This window comes from Dama dama, chromosome 1, assembly GCF_033118175.1.
Source record: "Dama dama isolate Ldn47 chromosome 1, ASM3311817v1, whole genome shotgun sequence".
In the NCBI taxonomy this organism is placed as follows: domain Eukaryota; kingdom Metazoa; phylum Chordata; class Mammalia; order Artiodactyla; family Cervidae; genus Dama; species Dama dama.
Window position 1 is genome coordinate 22,859,250 of NC_083681.1, and position 16,223 is coordinate 22,875,472.

Sequence of the window (16,223 nt, forward strand, 5' to 3'; positions counted from 1 at the left end):
CTTCATTTATTTCCACCATTTTATCTTCTACCTCACTTATCCTATCTTCTGTCTCCGTTATTCTACTCTTGGTTCCCTCGAGAGTGTTTTTTATCTCATTCATTGCATTATTCATTTTTAACTGACTCTTTTTTATTTCTTCTAGGTCTTTATTAAACATTTCTTGCATCTTTTCAATCTTTGTCTCCAGGCTATTTATCTGTAACTCCATTTTGTTTTCAAGATTTTGGATCATTTTTATTATCATTATTCTAAATTCTTTTTCAGGTAGATTCCCTATCTTCTCCTCTTTTGTTTGACTTGGTGGGCATTTTTCATGTTCCTTTACCTGTTGGGTATTTCTCTGCCTTTTCATCTTGTTTAGATTGCTGTGTCTGGACTGGGCTTTTTGTATTCTGGAGGTCTGTGGTTCCTTTTTATTGTGGAGGTTTTTCCCAGTGGGTGGGGTTAGACGATTGGCTTGTCAAGGTTTCCTGGTTAGGAAAGTTTGCGTCGGTGTTCTGGTGCGTGGAACTTGTTTTCTTCTCTCTGGAGAGCAATGGAGTGCTCAGTAATGAGTTTTGAGATGGGTCTATGTGTTAGCTGTCACCTTGGGCAGCCTGTATGTTGACGTTTAGGGCTATGTTCCTGTGTTGCTGGAGAATTTGTGTGGTATGTCTTGCTCTAAAACTTATTGGCTCTTGGGTGGTGGTTGGTTTCAGTGTAGGTATGGAGGCTTTTGGATGGTCACTTATTACTTAAAGTTCCATGTAGTCAGGAGTTTTCTGGTGTTCTCAGGTTTTGGGCTTAAGTCTCCTGCCTCTGGATTTCAGTTTTATTCTTCCTGTAGTCTCAGGACTTCTCCAACTACACAGCACTGATAATAAAACTTCTAGGTTAATGGCGAAAAGACTCTCCCCCGTTAGGGACATCCAGAGAGGTTCACAAAGTTACATGAAGAAGAGGAGAGGGAGGAGGGAGATAGTGTTGAGCAGGAGGAGAAAAAGGGGGGACTCAAGAGGAGAGAGACAGATCTACGCAGCTGTCTGTTCCCAGAGTGTTCTCCGTAGCCCAGACATCCACTAAGATTCACAGAATTGGATTGGGAAGAAAAGGGGAAAGGAGGAAATAGAGGTGTTCTGAGGTAGAAAACAGAGAGTCAAGATTGGGAGAGAATAATCAACACACTCCTGAATAAAAATGGGAACTGAATATTGGATTCTTAAATATTCACAATTTATATCATATATTGAAAAACAAAAATTAAAAATCTAGAGTAGAGATTAGACTCTTAAAAATACTATATTAAGAACAAAAACCAAAACACACACAAAAAAATTTTTTTTAAATATATATGAAGTTCAGTTTAAAAAATAGGGCTTCTCTTTTTTTTTTTTTTGGTAAGGTTATAGTGTATTGAAAATGAAAATTAAGGAGTAGTAGAGGAGTACTAGAGGACTTTAAAAGAAATAAGAGAAAAAGAAAAATAGGAAATAGAAGAGAAAAAGGAGAAAAAAAGAAGAAAAAAAAAGAATTTTCCCTAATTTAAAAAAATCGTAAAAATCTATGAAAATGAAAGTTAAGGAGTGATGGGGGAGTAATAGGGAATTTTAAAGGAAAACAAAAGAGAAAAAATAAGAAAAAATTTTTAAAAAATTTTTTTTATTTTTTCTTTTTAAAAAAAAAAAAAAAAAGGAAAAATACATCTAGGAATTTCTCTGGAGCTGTTGCGGTCAGTTTCGGTTCGGCTCAGTTTCAGATATCTCCTCGTTCCAGCTTACACTTCTCGATATCTACAGGCCTCTTCCAGTGTAATCGGTGTTTTCTACAGGGATTTTAATCTGTTGCATCGCTCTCTTCAGAAGCGGTTCCCTTTGTTTATTTGGCTTCTGTTTGCCGGTCTCTTCAGAGCCTCATTTCCGCCCTGACACAGGCGGGCGGAGGTGGACTCTTATTCAGGTAGCTAGTTCTGTTGCGCTGCTGGGAGGGGCTGGCGCTGTGGGGAGGGGCTGGCGCTGCGGGGAGGGGCTGGCGCTGCTTTCTCCGTCTGCACTGCTCAGGCTCCCGGCTGCTCTATATGGAGCGCGCCGCGCGCTGCGCGCAGCTCCAGCCCTGGGGTGTTCCACAAAAGCGCGGAACAAAAGGCTGCATCCGCTCTTGTGCCTTCCCCGTCAGAGCGGTCCAGGCAGCCAGGAGCTTGACCGGCGCACTCTTTCTGGGTGCGGCGCACCCACTCCCTTCCACGGTCCCAATCTCGGTTTCTGCCAGTCGGGTGTGTGCGCCTTCTGCCCTCCGCGTCCCCAGCCCCAGTCCCCGCCCGCGCCGGTCGGGTGCCTGCGCCCTGTGTCTCGCCGCGACCTGCTCCTGCCTCCGGCGGGTCCAGGCCGGTCCGCAGTCTGTGACCCCCTCTCCGGACTCTCTCGGTCCCCCCGTTGCGCGAACGGCCGGCAGCGTGTTCAGGCCGGTCAATTTTCTCTCTCTTTTGATCTCCCACAGTTCAAGTTGGCAACTCACAAAAGCTCCCTCCGCTTGTCCTCAGGGCACTCAGGCCCGGACCCTACCCTAAGCAATGCCGCCCGCTCCTCTCCGTGCCGCCCCCCACTTGCTGGTGGCAGATGCGGGTGTCTGGGGCACTTTTCTGCTGAGAGTTGCTTTTAGGCACGTAATCTGTGGGTTTTATTTATTGTTTCCCTCCCAGTCAGGTTGCCCTCCTAGATTCAAACACTTCCCCCAGGCCCGCCAGTGTGAGGGTTTCCCGGTGTCTGGAAACGTCCTCTAAAGACTCGCTTCCCGGGATGGATCTCCGTCCTTAGCTCTCTTGTCTCACTTTTTATCTTTTATATTTTGTCCTACCTCCTTTCGAAGACAATGGGCTGCTTTTCTGGGTGCCTGATGACCTCAGCTAGCGATCAGAAGTTGTTTTGTGAAGTTTGCTCTGCGTTCAGATATTCTTTTGATGAATTTGTAGGAGAGAAAGTGGTCTCCCCTTCCTACTCCTCCGCCATCTTGGCTCCTCCCCCCGAGATATTAAATTTATATATTGTCAAATCCTAATTTCCTAAAATTACTTTTTATTCTGTCATTTATTTTCTCAGGAGTAGTATATAAATATAAGTAATATAACTAAACTTTAGATTATATGAAAACATCCAGTATTAAAATATTATGAATATAAGATATAAAGTCCTGGGGATGTAATATACAACATTATGGCTGTAGTTAAAAAAAATACTGTATTGATACATTTGAAAGTTGCTAAGTGAGTCAATCTAAAAGTTTTCATCAAAAGGAAAAAAATTTGTAATTATATAAGGTGACGGGTGGTAACTAAACTCATGTGGTAATCACATCACAACATTTATGTCAAGTAATTCTGCTGTACACCTTGAATTTAGTGTTGTATGTCAGTTATATTGCAACAAACCTGAAAAAAAAGAAAAAATATTGTAAATTCTGACCCCCTTATGCTATCATTTTAGGAATTAATAAATTAAATGACTTAAATGCCTTATAAAATTCCATTAATGAACACAACAAAGGCACTGTGGTTAGAAATGAGAATTCTTTTGTTATGAAATTAACAAGTAAATTATTTATTCCAACTAATAAGGTAAACTGTAAGAATTTTCTCTTACCACTGAATTTATTTAGTTGTCCTGGCTGAGAGTTCTTAGAGTAGTTGGCAATGTTTTTGTTCTGATGACACAGTTGCCTACAATAGTTTTGTTATTTATTCCCAGGAAACATATCCAGGAAGCAAAAGCAAATCATATTTGAAAACTTTGTTTCTGGTGCATTATATTATATTATAAAACTGATTAGGTATTAAAATCCATTATAATAAAAAAGGACATGAAATCAAAATTTAAATGAATGAATTTTACCTTACTATTATTTAGAATCTTATAACTAAATATTTGACCATTTATACTAGAAGCATTATGACAATATATTAATATCTTGCCTGTGACTAACCAATATTTTCTATTACACAGAAAATAATAATATTAGTTTTGTTTATAGGGGATTTTAAGAACTAAACTTCCTACTGTTTAATTTCAATCTCTAAGACTTTTTTTTTTTTGCTTAGACTAGTAATTGTGTATTAGACAATGTAATGGTTTCATTCATTCATATTTCATGACTCAATCAATTCAGCAGAAATTCATTGAGTATCATTGACAAGGCACTGCTAAGCTTGAAGGAAGGATAAAAGGATGAGTAAGACTTTGAAAGAGACATGGTAGCAGCTATGAGATAAAGCAGGCAAAGTAAGATCAATACTGTAATAAAAGTATAAAGTGCTATGTAATCACAGTATGGGAGCATTTAATTCCCACTGATTACATGTGTAATGGGAAAGTTAGAAAAGAAAGTTAATATTGAATGTGCTCAGTCATTCAGTCATGTCCGACTCTTTTCGGCCCCCTGGAATGTAGCCTGCCAGGCTCCTCTGTCCATGGAATTTTCCAGGCAAGAATACTGGAGTGGGGTGCCATTTCCTACTCCAGGGGATCTTCCTGACCCAGGGGCCCAACCCACATCTCTCACCTCCCCTGCATTGGCCGGTGGATCCTTTATCACTAGTGCCACCTAATACCTACATTGAAAGTATCCCAGGTCTTTTTCTATAAGTGCTATTTTATTCAATCCTTAGCAAATTGACAGATACTTTTAAATTATCCTAGTTTGTCAGAAACAGACTCACAGACTTAGAAAATAAAACTTATGGATAGGTAGAGGAAAGGATACAAAGGGAAAAGGTAGAGGGGGATAAATTGGGAGTTTGGGAATGACATATGCACGCTTAAAATAGATAACTAGCAAGGGCTTCCCAGGTGGCGAAGTGGTAAAGAACGTGGGAGATGCGGGTGCTATCCCTGAACGGGGATGATCCCCTGGAGGAAATGGCAACCCAGTCCAGTATTCTTGCCTGGGAAATCCCATGGACAGAGGAGCCTGGTGGGCTGTAGTCCATAGGGTCGCAAAGAGTGGGACACCACTGAGCGACCAAGCATGCTAAGCATGCAAGCAAGGGAATAGATAATAGCACAGGGATAATAGATAATAGCACAGTGCTCAATATCCTGTAGTAACCTCAATGGGAAAAGAATATGAAAAAGAATAGATACATATATATGTATAGCTGAAAAAAATTAGCTTAGTTTTTGAAGGACTGACTTTTTTTCTTTTATTATCTGTGATACATGATGGCTTTTCTTCTTTCAATATCTATGATATATGATGCCTTAAATTCAAGTGAAAATAGAAATCTTGTCCCAAAATAAATAAAACTAAAACTTTGTAGGTTCTTAGAAAGCAAGATTAATATGACTTGAATGGAATGGAGCAGAGCCAAAGCAGCAGTGCGCCCCACTGGTTACTCAGGCCCAGCACCCCTCCTCCCTCCCACGTCTGGGTGGGGTGTGCCTAAACTTTGCAGCTTCTCTTGCATCTGGACTGAAGAAGCATCTTGAGGAATTACTTAGCAATACACAGCTTCTAGGGTTTTGCACACCTGTCTCCTCTGCCTAGAAGCTTTCTTCCCCATCCTGTCTGTGATATTATCTGGTGACTTTCGTTTCTAATCTTGGACATCACCTGCTCTGAGTCTCAGCCATAGATACACACCCTTGTCTGAATTAAGGGTCCCTCTTCAGTTCTCTATTTGCATCCTGTTCTAACCTCATTGTAGTCCTTTTCTCTACAAGTCTGCCACCACCTGGCAGGCAGGAATGGTATTTTATTTTGCCCAGCCCCTAGCACAGTAATATTACACCATAGGTGCTTTTTATAGACTGAAGTGTTGTTCAGTTGCTAAATGTGTCCCACTCTTTGTGGCCAACTGGTCATAATTTGTTAGCAACGGAGTGAAGTGTGACCCACTGAAACAAGAGATATGTGGAAGTCCTAATCCCCAGTACCATCGAAATGTGACCTTATTTGGAAGTAGAATCAGGGGAAAAAGCTATGTGACAACGAAAGCAGAGATTGGAGTTACACAGCTGCAAGCCAAGGGATGCCACAGATTTCCAGCAAATGATCAGAAGCTAGGAAGAGGCAAGGAAGGATTCCCCTACAGGTTTCAGAGGGAACATGGCCCTGCTACAGTTTGATTTTGGACTTCTAGCCTTCAGAACTGTATGACAATACATATCTGTTTTTTTAAGCCACCTGATTTTTGATACTTTGTTACTGAGTTCTAAGAAAGTAGTGCAACACCTTTGAATGGATGACCTAGAACTTTTACCTGGCTGTGACAAATCTATGTCCATTCTCAGTTTTATTTTCCTCCTAGCTTTGATCTAAGCTTCTCTCACTGTATTGGTTGTTTGAAGCTATGAGTTTCATTTGTCAGATTCTCAGGTTTCTTCTCTTGTTCTTCTCATTATTCCAGATGCGATTTTCTGCCTGGCCATCTCCAACACTGAACATATGCAGATTCTATGGGGGAAAAAAAAAAAGTGTACCTATATTTGCCTCTTTGTATACAGTCTGAAAAAAGTGACGTGAAAGTGCTAGTCACTCAGTCATGTCTTTGTGACCCTATGGACTAAAGCCCATCAGACTCTTCTGTCCATGGGATTTCCTAGGCAAGAATACTAGAATGGGTTGCCATTTCCTTCGCCAGGGCATCTTCCCAACCCAGGGATCAAACCTGGGCTTCCTGCATGGCAGGTGGATTCTTTACCACCTCAGCCACCAGGGAAGCACTGTATACAGTCTATATCTGGATAAATCTTTGTGCCTGCACTAATTTTTTTCATTTCTTTTAAGAAAGCTTACCTGAGCATATGCATGTCTCAATATCTAAGACAGAGGAGCGATGGGGTGTGAAGCTCTGTTCTGTATACAAGCTGCTCAAGAAAGCCTTCATGCCATCGCAACACGTGCTGGCATGCTGTTTGAGCTGGCTGATGTGTCTTGCTACCTTTTAATGGCAATTTAGTGTAACGGCTGATACCTTGGGTTTTGTTGTCAAGTAGAGTGGGTATCAAATCCAATCCTGCCACTTTAAAGCTTAGGTAAATTATTTAACCTCAGTAATCTTCACATTCCTCATATGTGAAATGGATGACAGTGGTGCCAAACTTCTAACTTATTATAAGAAAATAATGATGTAATATATATCAAGCTTATATATCAATGATGTAATATATATCAAGCTTTTAGCATGGTTCATGTACTAAAATCAGTGAAAGCTATTGTTATATGGGCAAGAAAAATTCCCTCCATTTACGATCGAAATCAAGTTTATTTTGTAAAGCAGCACCTCTGGAATAAAACTGAATTGTATAGATGAAAAGTATAAATCTATCAAGGAAAACAACTGTTTATTTCTGCCCCAAAATACAAGAAGGAAAATGGGAAAAAATCCATCCCTCCTCCCATGGACACAAAGCTTTATTATTAAGTCAAAAGACTCACCCACTTCTTTTTCTCTCTTTAAACAGGCTAAAAAGAGAGATGAAATTATCCAACTCTTAAGAAAACAAAGAGAAGAAAGGATCTCGGTGAGACTGATAGTGAGGCATTCAGATAAATCTTTGGGGGGTGGCAAATTCTGAGAGGTTTTATAGCTTAATCCTTTAAATCTTGATGCCCATGGTCCAGAGCCTTCTATATGCTGGAGGTGGGGCAGGGCATGGACATCAGATAATTTGAGAATCCTTGATAAACCAAAGATATCTCCAGAGTGTGCAACTCTGCTGGCACGGAAAAGGTGCTATTGTCACCGGGTTTATTGTCACCTGTTATAAAGCTGTCAGATATTAACATGGACTACTTCATTGCTCGTACATACAAACAAGTTCCATTCTGAGAGCACGTTTATAAGTCCAATTTGTTTGTAAATCCAACAAAGTTAGCCTAGGTACCCAATTAACACAGTCGACTATATAGTACAGTACTGTAATGGGTTTATAAGACTTTTCACACAGATAATACATTAAAAAAAATAAAAATTAAGCATTTTTAATCCTACAATACAGTTACCTTGAAAAGCACAGTAGTATAGTACAACAGCTGGCCCAGAGGGGCTGGAGTTACCGGCTGGAGGAGGGAGAGGAGCGGGGAGACGGTAGAGCTGAAGGATCATCAGCAGCAGGAGATGGAGGGCGAGCTGCAGTTCCACTCACACCTTTTGACTGAACATGCAAACACACATTTGTATCTTTGAAAGTTTGGAACTTGAAGGTTCACATGTAGGGGACTTACTGTATTGTTTTATAATGATTGATCTTGCTTAGATCATACAAAAACAAATGCTAAATAAACAATATAAACAAACAATAAAAGCAATAGCATCCCATAGTCTTATGGAGGTACAAACACACTCTCCTGAATGAACCCCAAATGCCTTAATCTGGACCATTTCTAACACCATAGTCTCCAGATTTAGGAAGATAGTGATTATAAACTCTGTGATAATTTTACTTCAGATTTTTCCTAAGTAAGTAAATTTCAGTCATTGCAAGAAGTAAAAATTTTCCTTTTTGATGTTTGTTTTGTTTTAGAAGGAACTGATTTCCCTTCCACATAAACCAAAAGGCAAAGTACACAAAGCAAGGTAAGTTTACCTCTGTCAAAAATAGTCTGACCAGTCTGTTGTTGTTGTTCAGTTGCTAAGTTGTGTCCAACTCTTTGTGACCCTATGAATTGCAGCACACCAGGCCTCTCTGTCCATCACTGCTTCCCTGAGTTTGCTCAAACTTATGTCCACTGAGTCAGTGATACCATCCAACCAACACATCCTCTGTCGCCCCCTTCTCCCCTCTCCCTCAGTTTTTCCTAGCATCAGGGTCTCTTCCAATAAGTCAGTTCTTTGCATCAGGTAGCCAAAGTATTGGAGCTTCAGTTTCAGCATCAGTCTTTCTAATAAATATTCAGGGTTGGTTTCTTTTAGGATTGACTGGTTTGATCTCCTTGCTGTTCAAGGGACTGTCAAGAACCTTCTCCAACACCACAGCTGGAAAGCATCAGTTCTTCAGCACTCAGTCTTCTTTATGGTCCAACTCTCACATCCATACGTGACTGCTGGATAGCCATAGCTTTGACTATATGGATCTTTGTCGGCAAAGTAATGTCTCTGCTCTTTTAAACACTGTCTAGGTTTGACATAGCTTTTCTTCCAAGCAACAAGTGTCTTTTAATTTCGTGGCTGCAGTCACTGTCCACATTGATTTTGGAGCCCAAGAAAATGAAATCTGACACTGTTTCCACATTTTCCCCATCTATTTGCCATGAAGTGATAGGACTGGATGCCATGACCTTAGGTTTTTGAATGTTGAGTTTTAAGCCAGCTTTGTCACTCTCCTCTTTCACCTTTGTCAAAAGGCTCTTTAGTTCTTCTTCACTTTCTGCCATTAAAGTGGTATCATCTACATATCTAAGGTTGTTGATATTTCTCCAAGCAATATTAATTTCAGCTTGTAATTCATCTAACCCAGCATTTTGCATGGTGTACTCTGCTTAGAAATTAAATAAGCAAGGTTACAATATACAGCCTTGATGTACTCCTGTCCCAGTCTTGAACCAGTCCATTGTTCCGTGTCTGGTTCTAACTGTTGCTTCTTGCCCTGCATACAGGTTTCTCAGGAGGCAGATAAGGTGGTCTAGTATTCCCATCTCTTTAAGAATATTCCAGTTTGTTGTCATCCTCACAGTCAAAGGCTTTAGCATTGTCAGTGAAGCAGAAGTAGGTTTTTTTTTAATTCCCTTGCTTTTTCTATGATCCAGCATTTGTTAGTAATTTGATCTCTGGTTCCTCTGCCTTTTCTAAATCCAGTTTGTACATCTGGAAGTTCCTGGTTCACGAACTGCTAAAGCCTAGCTTGAAGGATTTTGAGCAAAATCTTGCTGGCATGTGAAATGAGTGCAATTGAATAGTAATTTGAACATTCTTTGGCATTGCTCTTCCTTGGGATTGGAATGAAAACTGACCTTTTCCAGTCCTGTGGCCACTGCCGAGTTTTCCAAATTTGCTGGCATAATGAGTGCAGCATTTTAACAGCATCATCTTTTAAGATTTGAAATAGCTCAACTGAAATTCCATCACCTTTCTGGTTTCCCTATAAAGAAGGATTTCCCTATAAAGAAGTGCTTCTTTTTCCCTTACTCAATTTTCTCCCTAACTTCAAATCTTATTTAAAAAACCCACCCACTGCTTTAGAGATTTCTTGCTTTGAGAAAACTTTCTTCTTCTCATCTACATAGAAGTGTGTGTCCACTTATCTGTCTGTGCAATACAAAAGCATAAGTTGATGCAAACAGGAGAATAGATCAACCTTGAGCCTTTGTACACATTCCATTCCCCTCCTTTCTCACCCCAGGGAATTGTATCCACCTGCCCTCACACCCTCTCAGCTCCCCTCTCTCCCACTGACACTGAACCCTCTCATTTTTGGCAAAACAGCATGTCCTCTAGATTTCAACTCTGATACAACCAAAGGCATACCTAAAATAGCTCAATCTTAAATCATGTAGCAAGGGCTAGCCTCACAGTTCAGGGTTTTCAGGGTTAATCGCCTTATTCCCAGAATACTGCTGCCCAGAGCAGCACCAGGCACAGGGTCCAGAAGAGTTTAAAGGAAACTGGCTATCACCTGTTAATAACTAAAGAATCCCTAATAAAAAAATGTCTCCATCTTTGTATTATGACTGAAACCCAACGTGTCTAACTCAACATTAACTTGACTGATGTTTATTTGCATACTACATTCATGGATTAACAAGAAGTAATAGAATTTTTATCTTATTGGTACTGAGGCCAACTTCCATTAATGTTATCAGATATTATTAAAGAAAACATGAATATGTCTACCCTGATTTTTTTAAAGTTCTGAAAAAAAAATTGGAAAAGCCACTTAATGACCTAATATTGTCTACACAATGTTTAGCAACTTAATTTCTTGCTTTTTCAGTCAGATGATTTGATTTAATTTATAAGGATGGAGCAAAATTAGTTCAGTGAAAATTTCGTTTGCCTGATTCAAATAATAAAGATTGCTACTTGAATTGTATCAGCAGATCTGTCTGGGTACAACAGAGAAAGTAAAAGTATTAGTTACTCAGTCGTGTCTGACTCCTTATGACCTCGTGGACTATAGCCCGCCAGGCTCCTCTGTCCATGGGATAATCCAGGCAAGAATACTGAAGTGGGTAACCATTCCCTTCTCCAGGGGACCTTCCCAACCCAGGGGTGGAACTCAGGTCTCCTGCATTGCAGGCAGATTCTTTACCGTTTGAGCCACCAGGCAAGCCCTGGGTACCTTAGATTTCTGTGCATATTTTTATAGGGATGATCAGAACAGTCCTGTTACTACATATGTGGATTCACCTAAGAGTAAAACATTATTCCACAACTTGGACAGATAATTCCCTTAATGATATAAGTGCTTACCTAATTCCTTCTGTATACCTGCTTGGCCTCTCTCCTCAGTTCTAAAGCCTTGAATTTCATTCTGTTTCACTGCGACATCTTCTTCCTCTGAGCTTCTTACACAGTTCCTGTCTGCACTGTTTTTTGTTTTTTTTTTTTTAGCAATTAGTCATGCACTACTTTGTGCACATATTTTATAATTATTCAAGTCTTCTCTACTATGTTGTTATTTAACTTTTCACCTATTTTTTACTTGTCTGTGACTGTATTGTATGCTCCAAAAGAAACTGGGTCTAACACAAAATGCCTAACACACTGCCTCCCTGTAGGAATTCAGAAAATATTTGTAAAAATCCCCAACCAGGAATTGAACCCAGACCCAGGCAGTAAAAAATGCCAAGTCCTAACCACTGAACCACAAGGGAATTCCATGTAACAAAAAGTTTTAGCTTAAAAAATGTCATGTTGTTCAGCATTAGCTAATTTAGAAAGTAGTATTTCTATACTGTACATTGGTTTGTGAACAATTTTTAATTTGTGAAATATCTTAAGATTTTATTGTAATTTATTTTAAAGTTTAATTTTATTTTAATTGTACCCCCTTTCCTCTCCCTCCATCCTTTCTTGTCTACCCAAAACTTCCCTACATAAACAGATCTCCCTTTACCATCACTCCTTCACCAGATCTTAGAATACTCCAGGTCCCATTCTTTCAGAAAGAAAGAACTAAAAAAGTATGTACACAGTAAGGTTTTAGTGGCATTATGTTTTTTATCCACCCAGGAATATTTGCATTTTAAAACAGGGCTGACTAGAAGGAATACTGGGTAATCCAAAGAAATCAGTCACCAGTGATGAAATCTCAGAAGTTTGACTCTTAGGTGAGCACATTATATTTACCTTTAGGAGGTCCACTCCCAAACCTTTCAAGTCACTTCACAGTGGAATGACTGTTCCTCCCATGCAGAAATTTATACTTGGTTGCAAAATCTAACCCATAGTCAGAATCCAACACAGTAAATTTTTATTGGAGAAACTTTCAAAAGTTGTTTTCATGCCACACTGTGTTCACAACTACAGAGTTCTGTACAGAGTTCTGAATTGATTCGTGTTACTGCCAACAGGAAAGGGATTTCAGAGTCAGATAAAGAAGACCAGGAAGAAGTCAAAGCCTTGGATTAATTTGACTGACACCTGGGAGAGGATGGCTCACTTAGATCTTCACTTTTGAAACAACTGGCTCTTACATCAGGATCACTGGAATCAATTAAATTAGACCAAGAAATAAAAGTTAAATATGCAGCACTTCTAGAAATACCAGCTATTGAATACTTGTGTCTGTTTTACTTATTGAAAACCACTGTATTTGATACCACATAGTTATCATCTCTCTCATTTTATATATTCTCAAGTTCCAACTTATCTTGCTTTCATTTGAAGGGTATTTCCAGAACTGCTATATTTGATCTATATTATGAATATCAGATAAACAAGAAACAGGGACTTTATGTGCCTCACCTTGTAGACCACCATAAAAACAAGGGCTTCCCAGGTGGTGCTAGTGGTAAAGAATCCACCTGCCAATGCAGCAGACGTGGGTTCTATCTCTGGGTCAGAAAGATCTCCTGGAGGAGGAAATGGCAACCTGCTCCAGTATTCTTGCCTGGGAAATCTCATGGGCAGAGGAGCCTGGCGGGCTACAGTCCATGAGGTTGCAAAGAGTCAGACACGACTGAGCAACAGCACAAAAGCACTACATATTCAACAAAAGTAAAAACAATAAGGAAACAGAGATGAAAGATCAGTCCTGAAAACTTTAAAGTCTCCTTGCTATAAAAAAAAAAATCCATTTTCCAAAATTTAGTTAATTCAGCTTCTGGGACATGTCTGAAGTCAGAAGTGAATTACTTCCAGTTTTGTGAATAGCTGGCTCAACATCCCCATATCTTATACACATGTCCATAATCCCAGTGCTAACCTACCTCACTTACAAAGGTGGGATGCACTGGAAAACAGAAGGGTAAGACTTGGTCCCTTCTGCATTGCCCAGCTGGCAGGCCTGCTCAGGATTGTTACCTGAGATTCCAGAGCTCGCAGCTCTATTTAGAAGCACCATGCACTTTGCTCCTAGCCTCCACCTGCAACTCCTGAACATAAACTTCGCACAGTGCCGCTTCCATCCACAGTGCCAGCAGCAGAGCGGGTGACCCACTGGTCAGAACTTAATCATTAAGGGCTCACTAAACTGCAAGGGAGGCTGGGAAACAGCCTTTAATGGGTGGGGGGGTGGGGGGTGCGATGAGGGGATATCTGCCTAGTTGGAATTCAAGGACTCTTAGCACTAAAAGAAGTGGAGAATGGATATTAGCATTTCTGCTGTGACACTATTTGGAGAAAAACGTTTTGAACAAAAGAAAGGTAATCAGACCTAGAGAAGGGAAATTTAGAAAGTTACAAGTTGGCAATCTCATCTCAGCATTATCAAGATTAAAAATTACCCTGTCAGGATGATGTGTTTGTCTGTCAGACAGCTCTCTTATCGCGAAGATGGACATAGCTGGATATCAAAGCCTAAATTTCAAATTGTATAGCTGATTCCCTTTGTTCTGATGCCATGCTCACTGAGAAATCTTTTCCCCCCAGAGGGCGAGTATGTGCTCAAAAGACCAAGGCAAACTTTGGTTTACCTTATTATGTTTCTCAATGGGTGAATATATTAGTCTCTTAAATTGGGCTTGAGCTTGTCGAACCAAGGATTGGAGCCTGGATCAAGAAAATTTTACCAAGAAAAATTCCACTTTATGAGCTTTTTCAGCAACCAGCAGCATCGCTCTGTATTACCAGGTGTAATGGTCAGGTATTGCTGCAACAGTATTGCATAACAAAGTGATCTAAAACATTTATTATTGCTTATATATCTGGAGGTCAGCTGAGGATTTGACTGTCTAAGTCTGGCCAGATAGCTCAGCTTCTGGCTGCAGGACAGCTCTGCTTCTCACTATATGTCTGTTGATTGACAGAGGCCACTCCGCCCCGGGTGTCTTCTTTGGGATCTACCCGGACAAGTGAGATATCTGAGCTCTCAGAGGGTGGCAGAGAAGCAAGAGAAGAAACAAAACCATGTGAGGCCTTTTCCAGTCTAAGCTCATTCTGTTGGTCAAACACAAGGACAAGGGAGGGGGCAATGTACTCTGCTCCTTTAGTAAGAAGAACTGCAAATTCACCTAGTTAAAGGGTGAGGATATAGGGTGGGGTGAAGAATTGGGGTCACTACTGTAATCTCCATTAGATTGACTGCATACTTCAACAATGTCCATCTAGACCAAGGGCCAGGGTATCCAAGGGAGAACTCAGGACACAATTTAATTATTTGGGCCAAGGTTAAACAGCTTCTCTAAGCTGTAATACGTGCTGTAAGATTGGAAATAGATCCTTTGTAATTGCCATTAAGGGCCCAGCTATCTGCACACTTACTTACCCAGTTGCCTTATCAAAACTTCACAAGTTAAAGTGATTTTTATTGTTACCAAGAGTTAAATGTAGGCAAAGAAACTTGCTGGAGTCCACAGAGACATTAAGTGAAAAAAAGCAGAACCAGAAACGATTTCAAATGTTGACTTGCCGAATCAAGTCCTTCTACTCACCATATCAGCCCACTCTTTGGATGTTTTGATAATCGGGAATTTCTAGAAAGAATGTGTGCTGGACATGAAATATTCTAATTCAGGCATAAGGACAGGCTGTAAATGAACTTGCCTTAAAGGTCAGCCCTCCTCCTGCCAATTTTGTCCTTTCTGCAGTAGCAGAGCTTCCCAAAAGGTCAGCTGATACTGAAAACAGATGCCCCAGCCTGTGATCAATTTGGCCTGTTTGTCTCAAACGGCAATGGCTCCATCTGAGACCAAAACTCAGAAGTCAGTGGACAGATTGGGCTGTGGCGGGTGGGGAGGGGTGGGGGCGGGAAGGAAGTATGCAAATCAGACCCACCTTCCAGCACTTAGCACTTTAGTTTTTGGACAGGAGTCTTACTTTATTTGCATATATTTGAAGACATTTCGTTTACAAGGTGCAAATGTAAAACAGGACTATTGTGAGAGTTTGGAAGAAGCCTGGGTTCCTGAGGAAAGCTTTGCCACAGGAAACGAGGGTCACTCTTTCCTGGGGGGACGGGGAGAGGGTCACCTCCTTTCTACCAGGAGACCGAACCATCACCCACACCCATGTGCTCTGCAAAAAGCGGTATTATTTCCTCGCTGGCCTCAAGGACGCTCTGGGAGAGCCACTCTTCTCCTCTCAGCCAGAACTCCAACTTAGCCTCCGCTGGACGGTATCCACGCTGCGACCTAACTTGCCCGGCCAGTGGGCACCCCGCCTGGGTGCGCGTGCGTTCTCGACGTTCACCGCTCCTTTCTTAGACGTAGCCGCGAAGGCCCGGACAGCAGCCTCCAGAGTCCCGGCAGGTCTCGGAGTTTGCTTCTCCCGCTGGCCCAAAGGCGGAGCCAAGGACGCTGGGAGGAGGAGTTGGGGCGAGACACGGTCGGTTTTTAGCCAGTGCCGTCTACATTGCATTTCGGAGAAGCCAGACCGGGATTTTCCTCGGCTCTACGCCCCGGGCAAACGCAGGAGGTCCCTGGGAAGCTCCGAGTGGGGCGGGCCGGGTGTCTGGCGCCGAGCGCGCTGGAGGAGGCTCTGGGGGCGGGCCCGCCGGCGGGGCTGCCCTCTCCGCAGTGACGTCCCCGGGGGCAGAGGGGCGACAGGCTGGCTGCTCGCCCTCCCCGCCTCCTCCGGGTGCCGGGTCCGTCGGTGCTGGGGAGATGCTGCAGCCGCCCGCCGTTGGCGCTGCGGAGCGCGCCGCTGCGGGTCT

The 16,223-nt window shown here is 41.6% G+C and overlaps 1 protein-coding gene across 1 annotated transcript in view; it reads left to right on the forward strand.

Annotated features, from left to right (window-relative positions):
- Positions 1-15,780, forward strand: part of HOATZ (HOATZ cilia and flagella associated protein) — a 39,924-nt gene extending 24,144 nt beyond the window's left edge. The window contains exon 4 of the mRNA XM_061155075.1: positions 15,775-15,780. Coding sequence (XP_061011058.1) covers positions 15,775-15,780 — 6 coding nt within the window. The remainder of the gene's footprint in view (positions 1-15,774) is intronic.
- The last annotated feature ends 443 nt before the right edge of the window (positions 15,781-16,223 follow it).